The sequence below is a fragment of the Phallusia mammillata genome, chromosome 6 (genome assembly GCF_965637545.1).
Source record: "Phallusia mammillata chromosome 6, kaPhaMamm4.hap1.1, whole genome shotgun sequence".
NCBI classification, from domain to species: Eukaryota; Metazoa; Chordata; class Ascidiacea; order Phlebobranchia; family Ascidiidae; genus Phallusia; species Phallusia mammillata.
The window spans coordinates 4,708,588-4,732,730 of record NC_137257.1 but is presented as its reverse complement, the minus strand read 5'-3'; the positions used below and the strand labels follow the sequence as shown (position 1 = coordinate 4,732,730).

Here is a 24,143-nt window from a genome sequence, read left to right as displayed (position 1 = left end):
AGGTAAGTTCTAGCCCAGGGGTGGGGAACCTGCGGCCTAAAGGCCGCATTTGGCCTTTTAGGGCACTAAGTGCGGCCTTCGATGTCAGAATACAATTTAGGATGTTGATAATACACACTGCACCAGGCGCTAAAAACTAGACAGAAACGTATTTTTTACCTTTATTCCACATTACTATTTGATTAGGGTAGCGGTTTTGAAACTAGAGCCAAATGTTTGCGTATTGGTACACAAAGCGGTATCCGTAGAACTGCCAAGGTTCTACAATCGAGACCAGGGTTCTACAATCTTGTGTTGCAAAAGAATAATTGTTTGCGCATAATCGAATGTCTTAAACTCGTCTGTGATGTCACAAGCGGCTCTTAGATTGATATTGATAAACAATCGAGTTTTTATGTTAATGAAATCCTGAATGTTGTAGTGAGGGTGGAAATGTAGTGACGAATTTTATTTAGCTTGGACCGTAAGTCCCATAGCACATCAACCATTCTGTAAGTCAAAAAGTTTGAATGCCACTGTCCTTGGCCTGAGAAATAGTCTGTGCGGCCTGAACAAGTGTCGACAAACCGTTTGGCGGCCTTCACGAACAAAAAGGTTCCCCACCCCTGCTCTAGCCAATCAAGTAGACAGGTGGTTCCCAAACAAATTTGCGGACCTTAAGGGGCCGTGTTACGGTTCCAAAAGGTTTGTGAATGAAAATTGTATGAAATAATTTGTTGCTTGTTGTAACGTTTTAAATTCTTTTCAAATGCAAAATTCTTCATCCGAAAAATTAAATAATGCTTGTAACCTTATCTTTTTTACACCTAGCCCAGTTATTATTTAAATAATGGTATAACTGTTTTTTTTTTGAAAGCCTTTAGAGATCTGCAGACCTAGTGGTTTTATATAGAACGAACATTCCAAATTTCGGTAGTAGAACTTTTTAATGATTTGAAACACAAACGCAAAAAATGCGACCAACAATAAAAAGAGCAAAGGCAGATTGAAAAAAAATTGAAGAAACCAATTCCATGCGGTTTAGAATATGAAGCATTACAACGGACACAATAAACCTTGAAGATCAAACCCATGATGATATGTTTCACTACATAGGCAGCGTTAATAACAACGCATCTAAGCTCCAGCGATAAACAATACAAGGCGACGAAAAACGGCAAGAAATAGGGACCACATAACTTTTTTACACTACTATAAATGATGCTCATATTTTGCGATTTGCGTACAAAACAGTTTTTAGTCTCGGAAATATGAATATACGAATCCGGTTAATCGAATATCTAACCAACAGACAAATCTGGTTAATCGAATATTCATTTTGTCAGGTTCGTTTGTGCGAATTTAATTTTTTTTTCATTACAAAAGATAGGTTTAAAAAAACGTGATTCTTCATATTCATGTTACGTCATAGATCGATGACATCATTTACGCGTCACAACGAGTCATTTTTTGAGGCAAAAAGATAGTGCAGCAAAAAAGCGACAACGGTTTGGTGATGAGGGCGTACGGATGTGACTTGCATAGTTCGTCATTGAAGAGCGTTTGTGAAGATTTCCAGTGTTTACAAAAACAAGAACTGCAAGGAAATGTTTTTTACTGCGGGGAAGCACTGCTGAAGAATGTTTTTAAATGGGAAACACTGCAACGCAGTTTGGTGAAACTCAAGTATTTTGAATGAATAACGGAATGTACAAGCAACTGAAACACTGAACGCATTCGTACTAAAGGCATTTTATACGTCAGGGTTGTTTAGGTTAAGGAAATCCGGGGAGGAATTCTTCCCAAGAGAGGCATTTTAAAACTTTGGTTTAATTGTACATGTGGTTTGTAAATAGACACTATAGCTTCGGGAATATAAGCTATAGACCCACATTTAAAATATTTTGTATTGTTTGGCATCTACTAACTTATGTTGTCTATTTGGGGAGGAATGAAAATGTTTTGTTTTGTTAAGTTGTGAATACGTCGAATAAGGTTGAGAACCACTGGGTTAACGAACGATGTTGGTATTAGCGTATCCCGTGTTGCGCCGTAGAAGTTCGCAGTAGCTCATTTTCACGGCTTACACTACCTTCAGCTCGGTTTGTCGTTAAACTTAAAAGCGGCTGCTGCATTGCTTCGCTTTTATCCACCTTAAAACCTTTATTGCGCCCTCCAACGAGAGACTGCGAGTCAGTTACGTCACCGTTCGGGGGTAGCACAGCGATAGCATAAAGTCCCTCAGCCACGAAACGGCCTTTCGGCGAACGGCTTGAATCCGTCCCCGTGGTGGCGCTAGAGTGCCCGCTGATACGGCGCTGTGATTGGACAGGATGGTCACGTGCTTCATGGGCCCTCGGGTAAGCTTCGACTGCCGGTTGTTGGTTGTAGACGAGAAGTGATTGCGAACATTTTCGCCATGTAAGCATGGTTTTACGCGACCAAACCCAGAATCCTAAAAAACGGCAGAATTTAAGTAAATGGGAAATGTTTTTGGTTAACTGGTTAATTTTTACGGTTAAAAAATATAGATTTTCAAACTGTGTGAAAAAAGAATTTCGAAGTGGGACAAGATTTGGCAAAGTCATCTAAGTCATCTTATGTTTTAGGACTTAATGACAAATTGTGGGCATACAGGACCATGTTATAACGTTATAACCTCATTTTGATTTTGTTTCTTGATTAAAGCATTCTAATCCATAACATTGAGTTTTCAAATAATGTCGTTATAACTTCGTGTGTATTCAGCTTGCAAAGTATGTCGCGAAAAAAATTACCCCCCCCCCCCAATATCAAGAAATTCTATTCGCAAGGGTTTGTATCGTGATTGTATTAACAACCCTAAGTGGAAAAGGTTGAGAGAATTTGAATAAAGAGTTTCCCAAAAACAGCATTTCTTGGCTTAGCAAGTAGCACAGCTAAACCAGTAGCAAGCACGTGTTTTATTAATATAGCCACAGCACAATAGGTCACATTCACGGTTACATAACGAAACTATAAACTTTCCGTTTTAATCGTTAAACTGAATTTGACCTTTGTGCAGTGCGAATAAAACTATTGTGTGATTTTTATTCAATATTTGCAGAACGTTACGTAGGAGACGCGCTTTTTTTACAAGTCGTGGTCTTATCTGCGACGTATTCGTCATTACCGTGACTCATCAAATCCCTTCCGCAATAACAAGATACTTTGTCAATCAAAATGCTGAGTCATCAAGTTTTGCACTTTTGTTAAAATGTAGTTACGCAATTTACAGTTTATAATTTTTTACATTGAATAAGGAGTTTAAAGCACATATGCCCGACTTTTCGACATCTGTTTTTTGCTTTAAATAAAAAGTTATAATCTAAACGACCTTATGTAACTAAATATACACGAGGAAATGACAAAAAATACAGTAAAGCTCGGTTAAACCGGATTTGGTTAATCCGGATATTAGCCTAATTCGGAGAAAACTTGAGGTACAAACGATTTGTAACGTGGTAAAGCTTGAACTAATCGACATGGATTAAACCGGATCTTCGCCTAATCCCGACAAATTTTTGGTCCAAACGGATCCGGATTTACCGAAGTTAAATGGAGTAGAAAAATCAAATACTTAAATTTTTGATTCATTTTTTAACTTAAATGGTTAAATCGCAAATTTGTATTCAAAAATATATGATAAACGATCAAGGAATTGTTGAAATGCCAAATATAGTATTATGCAATATATTGACTTTACCTGTAAAAACTCCAATAATAAGTTGCATTAAGATTCTCAGGTGATATATTGAAGCGCTGGGATTCACTTCACCTGTTTCTTCCCACAATCTGTGACAAAAAAAAAACAAAATTGTCATTTTCAGCATATGGCTATTAGTTAAATGCAGCTAGTTTCGACTTTGCACGCCTACAGAAGATTGCTTAAAAAAGTTTGACTCGCGTGCTAGATAGGGTTCTGTCGTGGGTTCGAATCCCACCGCAGGCTAAATTTTTATAGCCCATGCCTTGCTATATGGGAATACTTGGAGATAGACTGATTCAGTATAATGCGTTCAATAGGCTGGCGTAGTATGATTGATTTTTTAGAATACCAAGTTTGCATTCTAGAATACCAAGTTTTGAGCACTATATGCAAGCTTTTTTCTGTGGAAAATTGCTTTAAACTGGCTACAATCACGTTAGCAGAGCATTGTCTTCGAATCAGCTACAAAATTGAACCTTCTGAAAGCATTGCATTCTTGGACAACATGAAGGTATAGTCTAAAATGTGTCTACCAGTAATAAGATACAACTTACTTTTTGTTTGAGTGTTCGTAAAAGTAACAGCCGATCACAATGGCTGCGGGAACGATGTAAAGAACGGAAAAGATTCCAATTTTTACCATAAGCCGCTCCAGCTTATCTGTCTTGCTGCCTTCTCTCTTCATATACGACCTAAGGAAACACAAAAACGTTAATTTTGGTCAAGTTTTTTAATGTTTTTTGCTAGTTTAAGTAATTTGCAGGCTTTAGCTTAACAGTAAGGATATATGAATGGTGAGATTTTTGTTTACAAATTGCGCAAAAATTAAGAAAGTTTTTGCTTGATTTTGAAAACTAAACTTTATAACTAGATTCAGAGACAGAGCTTAACATTGCAGCAAGGATATTTGGGTGGTTCGATTTTTCACAAATTGATAGCGCAAAAAACAGCAAAGCTTCAAAAAAAGCCGAACGTATCATTTCAACACAATTTAAACGGGTTACTAAAGTGAATGCAAGATTTTACCAGCCCTTTCAGGCCAATACAACTATGTTAGCCAAGCCATAACTATTCGCAGAGTACAGACTAGAAGCAAGGTAACAGGATTTAAAAAAACGTTTTGTATGTCGCGAGGGGAAAATGTTGAACTAAATAGAATTTTACGCTTACATAGTTTCATTTTTTTCAAGTAATTTTAACCATTCTTTACAAACTAATATGAATTTACAAAAAGGGTAAACCCAGCGTATAAGCTTTCCTCATTCACACACACCCCAAAATGACTCAACGCTCAAACATACACCCATATTTACGACAAACCGTATAAGTAACCCAATAAGGTTAAGGCCCTACAAAGTTCAACCAAAACAAAACGCTCCCTTTTTGTGCAACGTGGGCCACCGTGATTGGTTGAAACTTAATACGCATAATATCACATCACATAGGAGCCTTCAGTGTTAGAGTAGCAACAAAAGTGTTTCCCTTCGTTTTGCAATCGAGTCCGTTTGAGAAAATCGAAATTACTTTCAGCTTTGTTGTGTGACAATACAGCACAACTCTTAATGCAAGTGCTACGCCGAAAGTTGAGCTCAAATTTCGGACTTATAATGTTTTTGCTGCACCAAACGGGAACTGATGTTATTTACACGACTCGTGACTTTTCACACCTAAAACGTTTTTACACTGACTCATAAACTTTACTATTGGAAATCAGAACTCTAAAAATACACCAAGAGACCTCTTAAGGAAATTTACAACGCCCAATAAAGAAATTTAAGACTTTTGGGTTAGCTTTTAACATTTAAAAGGCAAATTTTGAAACACGATATAACTTACATATACCGTTCATGATTCGTATAGTACAGTTTTCTGTAATAAATTCTTCTATGTTAATGGTGTTTTATGAATTGGACTACAAAAGTATTGTAGAAAAAGCCAAAACTAGCGGTTCGTGTTGCTGAATAAAGCTTTTAAACGAGACTTATATGTGACAAAAAAAAATAAACTCAACCCAACTTTAAGTGTGGTTGTTTAGCATAGAAAGGCGACCAGCTAAATCGCATCGGAATGTGACACTGGCGACATCTGGTGTTAGGTTACATTAGTTAAAGACTTGCATTGTTTTACCGCAATGAACCATGGTAGTTTGGGATTACAGCGCTAAAACATTAAACTACCAGTAGATAGGAATTGGTTACGTAATAATGGGCAAGAACTGTTTGAAAAGCGACAGATTCTGCATACACTTATTTATAATCAAGGGCGTCCTACAGAACACGATATTATTGTAGTAAAGTCAAGAAAACCAACGACAATTTGTGTGTTACAGAGTAAATCATCCACAATTTAACGAGGTACATCTAAAATTTATAGACCATTTTTTTACAATTTCCACCTTTTCTGTAGTATTAATGTGAATATTGTTGTACACTATGCATACACCACTCAACAATGCGCCAACCTCACTTTCTTGTGAGCCCAAGTCACATTACGCCTTGTAATGACGGTGTAGCTGCAGCTCGTCTTGTGCACTTTTATACGCTTTATAACATTTTAACGTTGCGAAGCTATTTCCGACGCTTTATAACATTTTAACGTTGCGAAGCTATTTCCGACGCTTTATAACATTTTAACGTTGCGAAGCTATTTCTGTTTTCGTCCAGTTGTGTCGCTATGTTTTCTTTCACCAAGCAAAATAAACTCAATTCAACTTAATTTACACATACAACACTTTGGAATTTCGCAATTTAGCGTTAATTTTGGAGCAGCTTTGTACATAAACACGTAATCGGCTTGGAATTTTGCGTCGACACCGAAACGCATTGGACCGTGAAGCCACCGCGTTTGGGGGTGTCACGGTTGAACGAACACGACCGACGGAACCATAACAACCCACTTAGACAAGGCGCCGTGGTTTAGACGCAGCTTTTCCATTCTGATTCATAGTCGTGGATTCAGCTTTCAACTGATTGTGTTTTAAGAAGTGGGGGCCAGGGTGGTTGAGGGGTTAGAACCACCCACGTAGGGGTTCTGGACTGAACTTTGTATAGAGAATGCCATGCCAAAAAAAATTCAACGTATGTGTCCAATACATAAACCGTTGCCGCCAGGCATAATAAAACAACTAAATCATGGTCTTGTCTCTTGTGGCAAATGTGTTGTACGAATGTCAAAAGCACATTGTTTAGTTTCTATATGTCCAATTTTGCTAAATATTAATATGGAATTGTTAGTAATCATTTTGGAAAATACGTACTTTGGAAAAAGCGATGCGTTATGGCATTTTTTATGATAAAGGGTAATGACAATATTACTGAAATACAAGTTATTACTTTATTACTGAAACCTATATAAACACCATAGCTTCACAACGTTATGCATTAGAATACCTATTACAAAAAACCCCACAATTATAGTTAAATATAAGTACAGGTTTACGTATGACTACCTGCTATGAACGCTGTCCTTAAAATAGTTACAAACATTTAGTGAAGAACTAACGAAATATGGGTGGATATTTGCAATCAAGGTAAAATCAAGAAAATACAAGGCCACTTTAAAAAGTTCGCATCTAATTTGTCTTTTGCGAAAAATCAAAATATTTTGTCAGCTTTTCACTCCGAAACCGAGCAAGCGTAGCTCTACTATCGCAATTTCTAACCCGATGCGTGGAATTTCAAATTTACGAGACAAGCGTTTTATTATTTGGGGGGCAACGGCGCGCTATTATTTCACTCCCCCTAAAACTTTGACATGGCCGCCAAGACCAATATTCTAAAACTGACAATTTGGGAGTCGGTATTTCAACCTTTTCCAGGCAACGACCTACATTTGACCAATGACGTATTTCTGTGTAAAAGTTAAATTTAGACTCAAAAGTGAACATGTGTTTAATAAATACAGTATATAAACCAATTATAGAGCTTCGGCAGTTTAGGTTTTCAGCATTTACAGCACAAAGGCCCGGATATCCATTAATAGGAGTTAATTTCCGGCATAAGCAGGCAATTTTCGATAGTTCCTATTGTGACGAAATAGTTACTTCGTAGTTAACGAAAACAAACAAAGCGAAACATCCAAGGTTAGTCAACACCTTTCAGACCAACAAAGACCATTTAGTGCAGTGGTTCTCAACCTTTTAAGTTTGCGGACCGGTAAACTTTCTAAACAAATTTTGCGGACCGGTGGACTTTCAAAATATAGCCAAAATGCAATTACGACAAAAATATGCAATTCAAAAAAAGTATGAAAAATTTAATGAGAAGTTTGCTGCTGTCTGTTTGATATCATATGTGTTAAACGCGGTTGTTTGAGATATAAACAGTTAAATTGAAACAAAAAATTGTAAAAACTTATATTTGGCGGACCGATATTTGGCGGAGCGACAGGAAAATTGACGCGGACCGGCGCGGATATAAACGGGTGTAACTGATGAGCCCCTCATATCACTGATGATGGCATCAGTATTTGGCGAAACGTTTGAACAGTAAAGCATGTCGCCTTTTGCGTCTCTTCTGGCCGTCATTTTCATCATTGAAGTTACGTCATAATTACTCACTTGATACGAAACAAAGAAACGAATCCAGCGAATAGAAACGATGTCCCGATGACAAGATAAGTGAATATCGGTGCTAAGACGAACCCAGTCAGAGCGTTTATGTCTTGATTTCCGACGTAACAAAGACCGGTTAATTCGTCACCATCCACCTGTGTGACGTCATAGAGATTTAAATATGACGTATGATTTTAGTTGAAAAAATTATGTGAGCGAAAAAAAACTTACGTGACGCATAATAAGAATGACTACGACTTTTATGGACGGTATCGACCACGCCGCTAGGTGGAAATAAGAGTTGTGCTTCTCTATCGCCTCATGTGACCATTTCATACCTGGAAAAATAAAAGTTTGGTTTATACATGATAATGCTTCAACTGTATGTCCTGTATTAAAGGATTTTATTTTGTTTCAAATGTACTATTAAAAAAAAGAAAAACTTGAAATATAGAATCACCCAGCTTGTTGCTTGGACTACAATGAATCTTATCTCAGAAGATTTAAGTTTTTAAAACATTAGGTAATTCGTCCTTAAGTTTGTAAGATACATATATTTTGCTTCAGTATTATCTGTACCTTATTCAAATAGAATATGTCAGGCGAAAAATATAAATATTTATACATATCAATCTGAAGGAAAAATGACTTTCATTTTTCCTGAACTTAAAAGAAAACTAAAATTTATACATTTTGAATTTCATCCAACAAAAACGTCTGAACTGATATTTCACAAACAAACGGGTCATCACTGGATTTGCTAAAACAACTAAACAAGAGAATTCAACACAGTGATGATACACAGCACTTATTTTCGGCTTAAAATCACAAACAATCTTTCCAGCCGGGCAAACAAAAAACGGAGGGAAATTGAGAGGATCACAGCACACAAATAAAGAGATTTTCACGTTTCAAGACACCTGCCCACATAATATCAGGATTCTGTCATGGTCTGTTGCCCACAAACACGTCACAATCGGTAAATGGCACGCACCAGTGATCACAGGGGGGATTTAGGTCAAGATAAGACTGGTTAGGTGCCATTGGTTCGGGTGGACTGTTTTGAGAAACGTAAAGCCTTTGTAGTTTTTGGAAAATTGAGATAATCGCTGCAATTTCAATAAGACTGGCTTTAATAAAATCAAAGGCGACCTTTTCATATTGTAGACTTCTTATTTTAGAATAAAATTTTGGTTGGATCAGTGGTTCCCAACCGGGGAGGAATTTAATTCATTTTTTACATATAGTTTGTAAAAACACACTTAAGCCTTGGGAATATAACCTGTAAAGTTGATAAACGGCTCGATTTTAAATGATCTTTGTATAGTTTAGCATCTACTATGTATAGCATATTAGAAGTAATTAAAATGTTTTGAACTGTTAAGGAAGAAATTCTTCAATAAAGGTTGGGAACCACTGGTTTAGATCATACGTGACTTAAAACTTAGGAGAAATTGCCTTTACTGTCAAGTTTAGGTAAGACCATTCATCACAAAAAGAGAATGAAAGGCTAAAAAGTGCAGAAGCGCGCATAAAAAATGGCATACAGTCATGCCTTACGCTTCATAAAGAGAGTTCAATATTAATAAAACATAACGCTTCATTTTTCACACCGAAGAACCCAAGTAAATACCCCCAAACGAAAGCAACGTGATTTGCCAGTGTCAGGTGGCTGTCAACAAAAGCTAGGAGGTGTTTTGATGCGTCGAAGGTCAAAACACGTGAAAGCAAGGTCACACTTGAAGCTTGTTCGAGAATTGCATTGTTGTCGTCACAGTCGACGTCGTAACAATAGTAATCGATCGTCAATCCGCTTTCTTGCGGTCAAGGTCGTCTCAGGGGCACACGTTGATGTGGTAGGGGTCAAAAAGCCTTTAATCATCGGTGAAGGGTGTTTCCGAAATTTAAGAGTAAAAAACGAAAAGTGAATTTAAGTTTGTGTAGTACGCTGTTACCGCATAGGAACACTATGCCATAGAACTACGTATACAGTAAACCTTGGTTAACCTGGATTTTCGTCTAATTCGGACCAAACTCGATGTGCAAATGATTTGTACTGTGGTAAAGGCCCGTTTACACTATGCTTAGCGGCGCCTAACCTAACCTTAACTTGCGACCCCTACCGTTTACACTGCGATTATCGGTGCGTACCTAAGATTACTAAATAATATACTAGACGTATTTTTTAGCTCACAGCAACTGTCTATGACCATAAATCACCACATAAATTTATTGTTACCTATTTTAGATCGAAAAAGCTTTGTTTCAATCTAAATTAAATCATATTTTGTTAGTAAACATGATTTTGCATCTTGGTAATCATACAGGATTGTTCTGGATGTTGTTGTATAGATTTGTGGAATGTTTATCTCATTTTCATGTTTATATAACAACCCGCTGTGCTAGGGTAAATGAACATTTCAAATGCAATTAATTACAATATTTAAACACAATAAAACACAACATGCAATCATAACCACGTAATAAATACTTAAATTGAAGGCAAAGAGCGTGCCATCATTTATTTTTGGCAAATAAACCAACTTTTTCATATCAGAAACCCGCACACAGCGATAACACAAATCGTTTTGCGCAGGTTCAAGCAGCTTGATACGCAGAAAAACGCTCGGTAGGCGATCGCTCGCTCATTTCTACGAGACTTGAGCGCCCGAAATCAGTCAAGCGCGAAACCAGACAGAAACAATGAAACAAACAAACTTACGCAGGTTTGAGCGAGCGCGATACGCACAGTGTAAACGGGCCTTAAGGCTTTTACTAATCGACATAGGTTAATCCGGGTCTTCGCCTAATCCGGACAAAAATTTTGCTCCTAACAGGTCCGGATTAACTGAGGTTAACTGTATATTTTGATTATGTAGAGCTTGTGTATATTTAAGATATTTAACTGTGCAAACGTTTGTATTGATGATAACAGAAGGGTTTGTTCAAACGACTGTAATAAATTGAATGACTATATTTCTGTCATATTTAACAGTTTGTTTTGAGTAAATAGTAACATCTTTCGAGAAATCACAGTACGCCAGGCTCATTGAAGGCTTTATACTGAATCAGCTGGTCTCACAAGCATTTCTATTACAATGACCAGGCGTAGGCTAAAAAAATCTAGCCTGCGGTGGGATTCGAACCCATGACGCCTTCAATGTACCCGACACTTTGATTTATGTATGTCGTGATCGCTGGTCTGCATGAACGCTTTGAGACCGATCATGAATGCATGTTATTTTTGTCTGATCTTTTTAGGAACGTTTAGAATATTAATATTTTTTGTAAACCATTGAAACAAAACAAAAACCGGAATTTAAGGATTTCTGCACATCTAGACATACTACATGGCCAGAATTTCAGACGCCAACTTAAAATGTTTAGCAAACATTAGTACGTCCATTAGCTTAAAACATGTCCAAAAAATGTGTATAGATCAGGTAAAGGTTTATCTAGCTCTCGTGGCGTCTGTTACACGAGTCTGGAAAGGGTTGGGTCACTTTGTCAATATCCTGGCCGACATTCACTGAAATCTTTAGGAGGAAACTTGCTGCGAAGATAGTTGGAATTTCCGGAACACTTCAACACAGGCAGTTTCATTTTTCTAGAGCTTTCTGTACATACTTCAAGAGAAGTGGGTTTCATTTTACATTTTATCTGACGATGACAATAGAAACTGTCGAAACGTGGTAGTGTTTTACATTCATATACTCGCTTGTAACTTCTTGCTGAGAATAATTAAAATCTTGACTTATGTACAAAAAACGGAGCGTTTTTACCACATCAAGCGAAAAACACTGGTAGACTTATTAAAACCAATGTCACATGGTACAATTGAAAATCGGACGCAAAGCACAGTTTAAAAATCACTACTATAGGGTGAAGAAACTCGTTTTTTTTGGTCAAGATTGAATTTCAGTACTTTAGTTGTTTGCAAGAAGATCGTACGCCGGGACAGGCTTTTGAGTCGGGTTCGGGCCTGACTTTACACCCGGCCACATTTACGCCGCATAATCACTAACTTTCGCATCTAATTTGAGCTTTGTTGCACAACAATCTACGGTTCGGGCCTGCTTTTGGGCTTGAATATGTAACACATTAGAATTAAAAAAAGATAAAGAAAAGTTTGGAAATGGGACGTTATTACTCCTGTAACGATTTAATAACCTTGATGAAACAGGCGCGATATTTACATCTGAGTTAAAAAAAGATTTAGCCCAATTTAAGAAAACAAAACAAACTTTCGGTGCGTTTAAGCTACTGTTTAGATGCGGTACACGCTTCAGGGAGCAAAGGAATTTTAAGACGGACAGAATTAGGCTGGATTGATGTTTTAAACAGCACGTAATGATTTAGGCCATGCCAAACAATTTGACCCCACATCAAAGGTCACAGCATGTTGCATTTTTCTTAGGTTCAAAGCGGGATTTACGCTTACCGTGGCTTAACGGTGGCTAACTTTTACTAAAAATTAGAAACAAAAGCAATTTTAGGCATGAAATGTATACTTTTCGAACCAGCACGAATGGTGCAGTAAACCCCAGTTAAACCGAATCTTTGCTTAATTCGGAAAAAAAACTTAAAGTACAAAAGATTTGTAATGTGGGAAGACTTAACTAACCGACATCCGTTAATCCGGATCTTTGCCTAACCTGGGCTTATTTTTTTGGTCCAAACGGGTCCGGATTAACCGATGTTTACTGTATACGTAAAGTTAAGAAAAACACATTTATAGAATAATGTTTGTTTAAGAGATCTCCTATGACGTCACGTGGTTCGTCATTCACCGACCCACTCCTTCTGTGACGCCATAAAGTAGCGTCACGCGTCAGTGGAAATGGACAAAGGTGACATTTCTCTTCTTTCCGGCTTAAAACCGACATTAGGGGGGTGGGTGTATAGAGGGGTCGCGAACCCCACTGAAATGCAGTCATGCACGGACATATGTTATCCCCAGGACATACCCGTCCCACCTTGGGGGCTGGTCAAACAAACTGGGTGAAACAAGGGGTGAATAGATAGAACTAGGGGTAAGTAATATGGTAACATGGGACTCGGTCCTTTTTATGAAATGTTGGGTTGGTTTGCTACGGGTTTGGTAAATAGCAATAGAATAGGAAACAAATGATTGATGTCCAATAAACGTCCCTCTCTTGTGTTACAAGCATGAATTCGGACACAAAACTCGGTAAAACGTTCCAGAGTGTTGTAACTTTCCATATTACTAAACTGAAACAATAGGGCATTGAAAGACTTTGTCGCAACTGAGTTTCACCTATTCGAAAAAGACAACGTTCTATACGTTTCTTAAATCTATTATACCTGTTCAAAGTTAGGAGCATTACACGGACTTGCCAAAGAATTTAATTAAAACATAAATTTTAGAGAACTTGTGTGTATAGGATACATCATGCAGATGTTTCAACAATCGCTGTTGCCACCATCAGTGCAGGTTGTCCCGGGTTTTATACGAACTTACATGAGAACGTGTTTAAAGTCATGTGAAAGCTAACACCAAGTGTAACAAAATGGCAGCGAATGTAAAAAAAAAACACACAACACAAAGTTAACATTCCTAGCGGTTCCGGCTAACAATTTCTGTTTTTGCGAAAACCGTCAAACTTATGCCACCATCAAGGCGCTGTACCGGGGGCTAAAGCCTTGTTTTGCCCGTAAGCTATCAAGTTGCTCGTTGTTAAACAAACAAGCCTGCTTACCCCAACCACGACCCGCAATGCAGCAAAACCTTTTGAAGTCGCGTAAAAAATTTACCGACTAAAACAAGTCGACGCCACGACGGGGGCTGTTCCTGCTCCGCGTTACCCCTAATTGGAAGACGTATGGGGGTAATTGGGGGCCTAGGTGAAGGGGGCAGGGTCTGGGAATGCCAGCTGCTTGTGACGTCACACTGGGGTAATGGATGAGGGGTAGGTAAGTGATACGGAGCGGGGTGTTAAAGTTACGACTCTTGGTGGAACTGTGATGTGCCTCATTAGATGGAAATGGGAATAACGCTTGGCGTGGAACATTGCCAGTTTGCAGGTGTTTGTTTGAAAGAATGTACGTTTAAATCCAGTGGCCGGTCTTCACGAAATTTGTTAGACCTTCTACGTGTTGGTATGGGGCTTAGCGATATTGTTCTCAAATGCCTTTCGACTTTCTGGGCGAAAAAATGGGCCGGCTTAACATAAATTTTTTGGACAAAAAATGTGAGGCATAAAACTTAGCTAAGTGGCCGAGCACACCAAAAATTGCCCAAAAGGACACACTAACGACCCGCTAATGCCCTTTTAACGCGACTGGCCATGAGAAAACCACGACCCGAAAACCTTCAGGTCACGTGCTAGCAAGTGGCGCGTGACGAACAGGGTCACGTGACATGCGATATGGCGCGGCGGGGGCCGGTATGATTGACGAGATGTGATACTCGACTCGCTGTTTGTGCAGTTTTATGTTTGTTTGCCTATTCAGTCACTCCGCAGAAGGTGAAGCCATCCTCTCGCGTGGACAAGCTTGTTTTGAACGCAATTTTGTGGACTGGTGATTTCAAAACTACACCACACAACGCATGCAACCTCTTGGTGAAAGATTTACATGTATAAAACGATTGGCTTATAGTGGGACTATCTAAATTAGTGATTCCCAACCGGGGAGGAATTTTAAAACTTTATGGGAATTTACTTAAAAATTTACATGTGGTTTGTAAATGGACGCTTAAACTCTGGGAATATGATCTGTGTAGTTGATAAAAGACCCAATTTTAAAAGATCGTTTAGCATCTGCTATGCTGTATATTAAGGAAGAATGAAAAGGTTTTGTAATAAGTGTTAATTTGATTTAATTTAAGTGGTAGCGAGCTTTATATGCTTGATTTAATCTTTTGCAATAAACGTATAAAATGTAAAAAAAAACAAATTTTTCCATTTGCTTTGAAGCAGCCACCCAAGCGGACAAAAACAAATTTGAAAACATTGGTTTTGCGATTTTTATTGGCAGGTGTCATAGGACAGGCGTGTGCCACCTGTCAGCGTTTCATGTGACAGTTGTCATTGTTCGACGTCATTTGTGGCGACGATTGACATGAGAGACTCGAATGACAGGCGTGGCATGCGTTTGTTTGATCATGATGTAGCTCTGGGACTCAGAAATGTTTCTAGGTATTTGAACATACTTTGTAGTTGTACATATATACCAACTCTGTGGCTATGCGGCGTTAATGCCTGGGTTGTGAATGTTAATGTTACAATTTTATGTTTTACGTCGCATTTGGTAGTTTTTTGTCACTATTATAAAAACAGAAACATATTTCACCAGTTTTTCAGCAGATTTTTTAAAGAAATTTTTACGTTTTTTGGAGACAACTGTGCTTAAACCGACAAAAAATGCATTTTACACCTCATAAATAGAACAGTGCTTCAAATTTATCAAATAATACAGTTTTTCCAACAACTAAAAGCGACCTAGGTCACGAGGCACTCACTTAAAAGAGGTTGGATTAGAAACAAAAGCTTGTATGTGATAAATACCTTTCCAAATGATAACAAGATCAGATTATCAAAACTTCTGTAATATAATGTAACCTCTGCATAAAGGCACTCTAGTATACAACACTCATTCCAATATTTTACATAGGGTTAAGGTGGGTCATGAATAACCGTTCAATTTTAAGGTGCTTAGTTTTCAGTTGCGTTTCGCTGGTAAAATCACTAATGATAAAACGTCACGTAGGCAGCGATTTCTGCACCGCAACATGCTTGACAAATTTGCAGCACTTAGGCTTTAAAGTCACGCCGCGTCCTATGAGCGGTAGGTTTGTAACGGCAAAGCAGAGACGTAACAGCAGAATAAACAGAGTGAAGGGTTGGACAACACCGGTAAAACACGTCTCCAAAAGCAGACGTTAGTACCACAGCAAGACTAATGATTATTTAAAGTTTTTGCGCGTCATTCCTTATCGCGGATTTACCAGAAAAGGCGGAACAGGGTTACGACGGTCCTACGGTGTGAGGACTTTTACTGATAGGTTTTTGTTGTTTTTTGGCCCCGTTATGACTAATTGCTTGTCGATATCAGTAAGGCTTCGCGCTTGATAAATTAACAAGAAACGTGCCAATGATTAATATCCGATTTTTGTTCTAGCAAACATATTTCGAAACACCCTTAGACCTTACACACCTATACATAAAATACAACAATGCACAAAAACATTTACAACAAGACATGTTGCTAAGATTTTTAAATCAACGCAATGTATTAGCTTACTCTTTTGAGACAAAGCTTACCAAACCGCGTTTTTTTAGGTTTAAAACATATTTTGGTCGCATAATACTTTGTTTAAACTTTGGGTAAAAAGTAACGGTTACTTTCACTGAAAAATGCACGATATATCGTTGACGAATGCAAGTAACGGTGATACTTTGCGGAATTTGTAATTGGTTACGCACGTCTCACTGAAGTGTAAAAAAAATCGCGCATTTTAGGCGTCGAAATTGAAATTCGAGTAGATTTTTGTATCGCAACTGTTTCAAACTGCGAGACAAGTGTAACATAACTCTGCACATTCCAGCAAAAAACAAGATCTTAAGCGATTGACCCGTAAAATTGTGAACGCCGAGCCAAGAAACAAAAAAATACAGTGGTTGACAACGCATTTCTTTTATGCAACACTGATTGGTCTAGCACAGGTCACGTGTTTTTGACAATCCTGACTTATGACGTCACAATGCCCGCCTTGTTGAAATTTTGGCGGTGAAATTAAACCAGCCGTAAAGCTGAAAGATGAATTGCTTGCTGGTTTAAGTCAAAAGGTCAACAAAACGGGTTTTCTGTTTTATTTTACAAACGTATTTTACCTTTGTCTTTACTACTATTTTTGCTTATTTTTTTGACAAAAAAATAGTTAAAAAATGTTTTCGTAAGGGTAAACTGATTTAATCTTGGGATTAACAAATCTCTTCGAAAAACGCTATGAAACAGTTATATATATTAAACGCTGTTAATCTTTATGCCTCAAAAAGGCGTGACATATTTCAACGTGATGTAAAACATTTGAAGTCCAGTTTTTAAAAAAATTCAACATTTCTAATTTTGGATTCGAAATTTTTAATTAAAAGTTGGCGTAGCATTATGAAAGCAAAATAAACACCAAGTACTTTGTGTTCGTAATAATACAGAGTGAAGGGGACTCGACGGAGTACGAAGTGGGTTCTTAAGTGGACTCTTCGCAAAACATTCACCTTTCATTGCGCTATGTTAGTTTAAGAAGGTGGTTTGTTGTTTGTCTAGACATAAGTGAGCCGTGCTTGGGGTATTTTTAACCGCCAGTATGTTGTTTTTGTTGAAGAATTGAAAGTTGAGCACCCAGGTGGAAACTATTCAAAACGCAAAGAAATTTTTGATTTTTTTAGTTTTGTTGAATAAACCCATTAAAAGTCCGTTGGATCAACCTAATACGTGTTTATACTATTTTTATCTTTAACTAGAAGGGTGGCTCAGCACATATTGCCATTGCACATACACTACGTACATATTGGGGCTGCAGGATGAAACACAACAATCGACACCTAATTATGGCAAACTGAACAAACTGTCAAAATTTCATCTAATTCGGACATTGTTTAAAAATCACCCTTTTTGGGGGGCTGGTGGGGTAAATATTGGGGCTGCAGGGTGAAACATAACAATCGACACCTAATTATGGCACAAAGAACAAACTGTCCAAATTTCATCCAATTCAGACTTTTGTTTAAAAAATTCACCGTTTTTAGGGGGCCAGTGGGGCAAATATTGGGGCTACAGGGTGAAACACAACAATCGACACCTAATTATGGCAAAATGAACAAACTGTCAAAATTTCATCCAATTCGGACATTGTTTAAAAATCACCCTTTTTGGGGGGCTGGTGGGGTAAATATTGGGGCTGCAGAGTGAAACACAACAATCGACACCTAATTATGGCACAAAGAACAAACTGTCCAAATTTCATCCAATTCGGACATTGTTTAAAATTTCACCCATTTTTAGGTGGGGTAAATACTGGGGTGATTAAGTCAAACAAACCAAAAGGCACATCTACATAACCATATCTTCAATCTGTGAAAATTTTATCCAAATTCAACAAAGATTTGTTGCCAAAAGTGCATGGACAAACTTCACGGCAGAAAAAAGAAAAGAAAAAAGAAAAAAACATAGTGAAATCAAGATGCGTCCCCTTTAGGGAAGGGGACCCATAACAAGTTGAAACAGAGTTGTAAGTCGGGTCAGGTTTTTCGGGCTTTTTAACAAACGGGCTTGATTCAAACCTGACTTAACATTCAGTGTCTGTAATTTTTTCAAAAAATATAAATTACTGAGCTAAGTAACCAGTTGCTGGATATAACCTAATGCCTTACATTTTAAAAAGGTCACCTTTATGCCATTTTCGGGTATGTCTTCTTTATTACAGGCCTATTAATCAAACTTTCGGGCTAAAACGGGCTTCTCAAAAACGATTCAGGTTCGGGCTCAAATTTCGGGCCCGCTTAAAATTCTGGGCTGTAACAAAAGTTTATGACGGTCGTTGACAATCTTGATTCAGTTCATAGGTATTTTGTGACTTGTTTATTCAGTTTAAGTTATTTTATTTTTTTTATTTTTCGACAATCAGGACAATCACACTAGTGGTCGCTGCATATATGTCATTAGTTAAAGAAACATTGGTCAAGTGTCTTCACCCATACACTCACGGTATTGAGTACAGCAAGTTTGTACCCAAACATTGAAGGTATTTTTTTTCAAATGTGACGCAAAACTAGCCACAAAGCGTCGCACTTAACAAGATTATGACGTCACAAACCATGCTTCGAGATCCGACCGCCGCGCTTAAAATCAGCGGGGGTGCAAAGAAAAAGAATCGCTAAATTCTGAAAAGTGGACTAAGAACAGTATTTAACTGCGTGTTGCCAAGATTGCCGAGACACGTGAAAAAAGAGAGTAAATCCATTTGTGCTACACTTCCAAATGCTCAGGATGGATCAAACAGCGGTCACAACGGGGTATTAAGAAAGCGTGCAGCAAACCACAAAGAAACTGGCTACCTGTAAATCCTTCCCTATACGTTAAAGCCGCATTATGTCCCCCCAAAAAAACCTTTTCCGCATACAATTGAAGGAATATTGCAACGATATTTTCTTGAAAAACTTGAAAAACGAAAGAACAACCACCGTTGAGTGTTATAACAGGGAAGAAAATAGAGAAAAGAAAACCAAGTAGAAACAGACCAAGTTGGTTACTGCCTTGCCCTGAATTATAAAATTGTTTTTGTCTTTTTGACACTTCGAATCAAGGACCACCAAAACTACGTTTTTTTTTCAACTCAAAAATTTATGATAAGTTATATTTGTATAGTCATACTGTCTGCTTTTTTGACACTAATATCCATAATAATATAGAAACATGATGCTATTACATGATAAGTAAGCTGCAGACAGTGCACACTGTTTATATCTACGAGGTCTCATCAGTGCAACCCGCATTTTGTCAATATTTTGCTGACCCATTACGCTCTAGTTAAGTTTTTAAAGACAAAAGGTCAAAAAAGTGACTCACCAGCCGCCAGGAACCACGTGATTGTGAGTATAACCCACCACAGGTAGCTTGCCATTCCGAAGAAATACGACAAAAGAAATATAATTGCACAACCGGTGTTCCCGAGACCTTCCTGCAAAGTTAAAAGGTGTTTTATGAAAAAAGGGCCAAACGAGCTTCATTAAAACTTCAATTTTACGGCACTGCTGGGCACCATTTTTATCTATCGATTTTACGCCGACGCTTGTTTCGCACCTTTTTATCAATCTTTTACGTGATTCAAGTGATTATAAACGGATGTAGCTGATGTGGCCCTTCATATCACTGATGATGGCATGAGCATTTGCCGAAAAGTTTGAATAATAAATCATGTCGCTTTTTACGTCTATTTGGGCCGTTATATTCGTCATTGAGCTTCATAAATTTGCACAATTTTCCAAAAAAAATTTAATTTGGCAAATATTTGTAACCAAAGCGTTTTTTGAATCTTTGATTAGATTTCAAACAACGCCATTGTCAATTGTATTTTTATTGACAAATCTGACGGTTTTCATTTTCCGTTTACCAACGGCTGACTGATTGGCCTATTAAACACAAAGATGTTCTATATAAGATTTAAAAAGCAAACAACCCTTCAATGCCAATCTTTTGACAAATTGAGGCAATAAAGCCCATAATATCGATTTCTTTTTTAACAGTTTTTGTAAGCTTATTGTCCAACGTATTTTTATTGTTCTCGACGTACAATTATCGCGTTTTGGCCAAGTTTATTTCTAAAGAGCAATTTTCATTTACAAAGTTGGCCATTTCACCTAGTTTGAATGCAGACCAACATTAGAAAATACGATACGATAAGGTTTCTACCTCACCTGAATCAGAAACATATCGCCGTGGATATTTCGTTCACACGAGATGTTTTCTCTTCCCACTAGGAGGCGCAATATAAACGAGGTGCTGTAGATGTTGTAGCAGATGGCAAGAAATATTATCGAGCGCTCGGGGTACCTGTCAAAAAGTCAATAAAAATGTAAATAGAAATAACAATAAAGCAAATTTTACGACAGGACTGTAGTAAAAACAAAGCAGGTGCGTAATGGTTTCTCAGTAATATATATTCGGGGATAGGCACTCTTAATTTTTAGTGACCAAGCACTCGGAAACAAAACAGTAAAAAGCGGTGATATTTATTGAATAAAATTGTGGTTGCACCTAATACCCAACAGCCCCAAAACGCCTTGTTTAAACCATAGACCTGTCAACCAAACTTTCCGGTCAAAATGGACTTCTGAAAAACGATGAGGGTTCGGGCCGAGTTTCGGACCCGCTTACAACTCTGGTCTGCCATAAGTGTTGTAATATCATACACATGTTTCTGTTATTTTGGAAAGCTATGAAATAGGCATGTGACCAAAACACAAAGTTACCACGCCCAATAATTGTTACATCGGAGAAACTGTAACATTATCGCTTCTTAATTGGGAGAAAAAGTAACAACAGCGATTTTATCGTAGACAATTGCTATCCGTCGCCTGTCGTCGCAAATTATTACGCAATTACGGCGAATTAAATGTCGTTAGCAAAACAATGCATTGACCTGTTTTGCAACAATGGACACTGTTACGTGTTTTGACGCGACAAAAACGAAAGTAAATTTTAGGCGCCATTTTTCACCTGGATGAATAAACACACTCACTTGTTTGTGCTAATAGAAGTTTTTGCTCTATTCACCACGAAAAAAACAAAACACAAGTATCTTTACACCCCCTGGTCGTATACATCGAACAAAGTTTCAAAACAAATTCTAAATGTTTATTGTTTTAAATATAATTGTGTTCTAATGCTTTAAGAACACAGCAAAGTCAATAGCATTTTCGTCAATCTAATGGGGATTTATAATAAACGGGTTAAAACTGCTAATAATGTTTCTAAAGTATATCGTGTATCAGACTATCCTTTCTTCCGACTAACTAGTCTCAGAGTCAATGAAACGTTTATTCACGAAAATAGGATGGAATTAAAAAAGTTATAAAGGTGGTTAATGAAACATGAGATTAAGGTACACTGCCTCGGACCGCAAGAACATTCGTTATCAGAAATGTAAAACTGATATTTAGGTCTTACTTAAAGCGACTGGCGTCGATCAGAAAAGTGAGAACAGTAAAGATGGTGCTGAGGAAACAGAGGACGGCCCAAACGCCCATCCATCTATCCGAGAAATTCTTCTCTTCCACGCTGAACATCCCTTGCTCGTATCCACATTTCCACACGCACCTGTCATCCTTTGTAAGCTTCATTTGCGGCGGTCTAAGTGAGCAATATATTGTTGGCATATTTGCTCATAATTACATAATGTATACACTGTACAATATGTGTTGTTTAAGGTTAATGCCATACTCTTTCTTTATGCCCAGTATAAACTAAATTACAAAGTGTATTAATACAGATCAAATGCAGTTGCGTACACTGGCAATAAGTAATGCACTTATTGGGGTAACCAAGTTTGCATAAACTAGAACCGTACAGCAAATGCACAAAAACACCTACTTGCAATGGATGTCTTGTGGAAGATCATTCTTTTCACCGGGTTTTTGGTTTTCATGTCCCGCCATGCACAAAGTTGGAGGCTGATTGTCAGCGGGGAAATTGGAACAGTTCAAACTGTCGGGCCATTCAAAGTCAAATGACTTCATAACAGGTCTGCAGGTACGCTCTACAGCCCTGCACATGCTCTCACACGGGCCTATTACAGTTTTAGCTTGCTCCGAGCACATAGGTGCATGTACAGCACACAGGAAAAATAACAGCTGACTTGAGCAGTTTGATTGTAAAAGCGGTTTATATGAAGTCAATACCATGGCCGCCTCATTTTGTCTTTCGTTTCCCAGTCTGTTCGGCATGTACGTATAGTTGTACCCGATGCCTTGGCACTCTTTTATCTCCATTTTCTCGCATTTAAATTCTTCCTGGTACATCCCGTGGATCTCCGAAGGCTGGACGACAAATTTTTCCGGCCGTCTGCGGGAGGATCGAGCCCCGACCAAATCGGACGGGATTAGGAGAACCGAAATCAGGCAAAATGTTACAAACGTAACCGATGTCCTGATGGCAAGCGCCATGTTGTCGCTGTTTGACGAGAAGATTTGCTAGCTTTGCTGTCAGTCGACTGTTTGAACAATATCAGCGTTCATGGGTATGATTTACGGCGTACACAACGAACTGTGCTTTGTATACCAGCAGTGTCGTTATTGAAATGAACACAGTTATTTCATCAGGTAAACTGCTTACAAAACACTGCTGAATACAAAATGAACACTGCTTTAAAAGTGCTATGTCATCGTTTGTAAATTTTATTTCATATAAAGTCTCACGAATAACAATGCCCTAAAAAATACAACCCTAAATTATAAGTTGATTACAACACAAGCTAAACCAGAACTAGTTCAACTTGAAGGTACATGACCACAGCTTTACATATATCTGCAATCTGAATTTTGATGACTGAGCAAAACCCAACTAAACTTGTATTTGACTATTTCTTATCGCTGTCCTACATGCCCAAAACGCTGCGGTTTACGCAAGTACATGCACCAAGCACCTGAAGAAAATAGGGCTTTTGACCAAACAATAAAGGGTGGTAGCGCGTAGTGGCACACTTTAGCGGTTTTAATACGCAGCTTGTCTGAATAGAAAACGGCTGGATAGTAAAAAACGTCTCGACAGAAAACGAGTTAAAATTTTACAGCGTTTTGCCAGGCGAGTACATTGTGCGCTTGGCCGTAACCTGGTACTGAATTGAAACTTGGTGGTTTCGCTGAAATTGGCTCTTAAACAAAATTATTGTCATAAAGTTAGTCATTAGGTGGGCTTGGGTGAATATACAGTTTACACCGACATCACAATGCATTGTATAATAGGAGATTAATTTCCCCTATTCTGTCCATTGCCATTTAAAATGTTTTCTGTCTCGCAGTTTTTGCCCTTAAATGACTGGATTGCATAAAGATAATGATATCACTGCTTTTAAACCCTATACAGATTTAAGTTAGTCTACTGCTTGAAACAAAAAGCAAGTAATACTTTCTTTCACTACATACCAATATGTTCAATCCATTACATGATTTGTTGTCCAGCATCTACAGACAAAACACTTTTCTACCCAAACATGTTTACCAGATGACATACAAGTCCAACTAAAAAAGGGCATGTCAATCTACAATTCTACACAGAAAGACAGCACTTCAGGAAAGACTTGACTCACATAACGTCCCTAAACTAATCCCTGCTTGCTAATTGACAACCACAAGTCTCGATTCTCTG

At 37.9% G+C, this 24,143-nt stretch overlaps 1 protein-coding gene across 1 annotated transcript; it reads right to left on the bottom strand.

Moving 5' to 3' along the window:
- Positions 1 to 907: 907 nt before the first annotated feature.
- Positions 908 to 23,154, bottom strand: LOC145232195 (frizzled-4-like). The gene is made up of 9 exons (XM_080096733.1): positions 22,371 to 23,154; positions 21,948 to 22,130; positions 20,696 to 20,831; positions 19,848 to 19,959; positions 8,490 to 8,596; positions 8,265 to 8,413; positions 4,261 to 4,398; positions 3,704 to 3,792; positions 908 to 2,434 (listed from the first exon to the last, which is right to left on the bottom strand). Exons 1-9 carry the CDS (start codon positions 22,940 to 22,942, stop codon positions 2,010 to 2,012), a joined length of 1,911 nt encoding a protein of 636 aa, XP_079952859.1. The 5' UTR covers positions 22,943 to 23,154; the 3' UTR covers positions 908 to 2,009.
- Positions 23,155 to 24,143: the final 989 nt, after the last annotated feature.

Excerpts from the sequence above, each read along its gene's own strand:
- LOC145232195 (XM_080096733.1), bottom strand. The coding sequence starts at position 22,942 with ATGGCGCTTGCCATCAGGACATCGGTTACGTTTGTAACATTTTGCCTG. Across the intron at positions 4,399-8,264 it reads GTTTCTTTGTTTCGTATCAA|GTCGTATATGAAGAGAGAAG; the intron begins GTGAGTAATTAT and ends GTGTTTCCTTAG. Across the intron at positions 3,793-4,260 it reads TACGAACACTCAAACAAAAA|ATTGTGGGAAGAAACAGGTG; the intron begins GTAAGTTGTATC and ends TTTTTGTCACAG.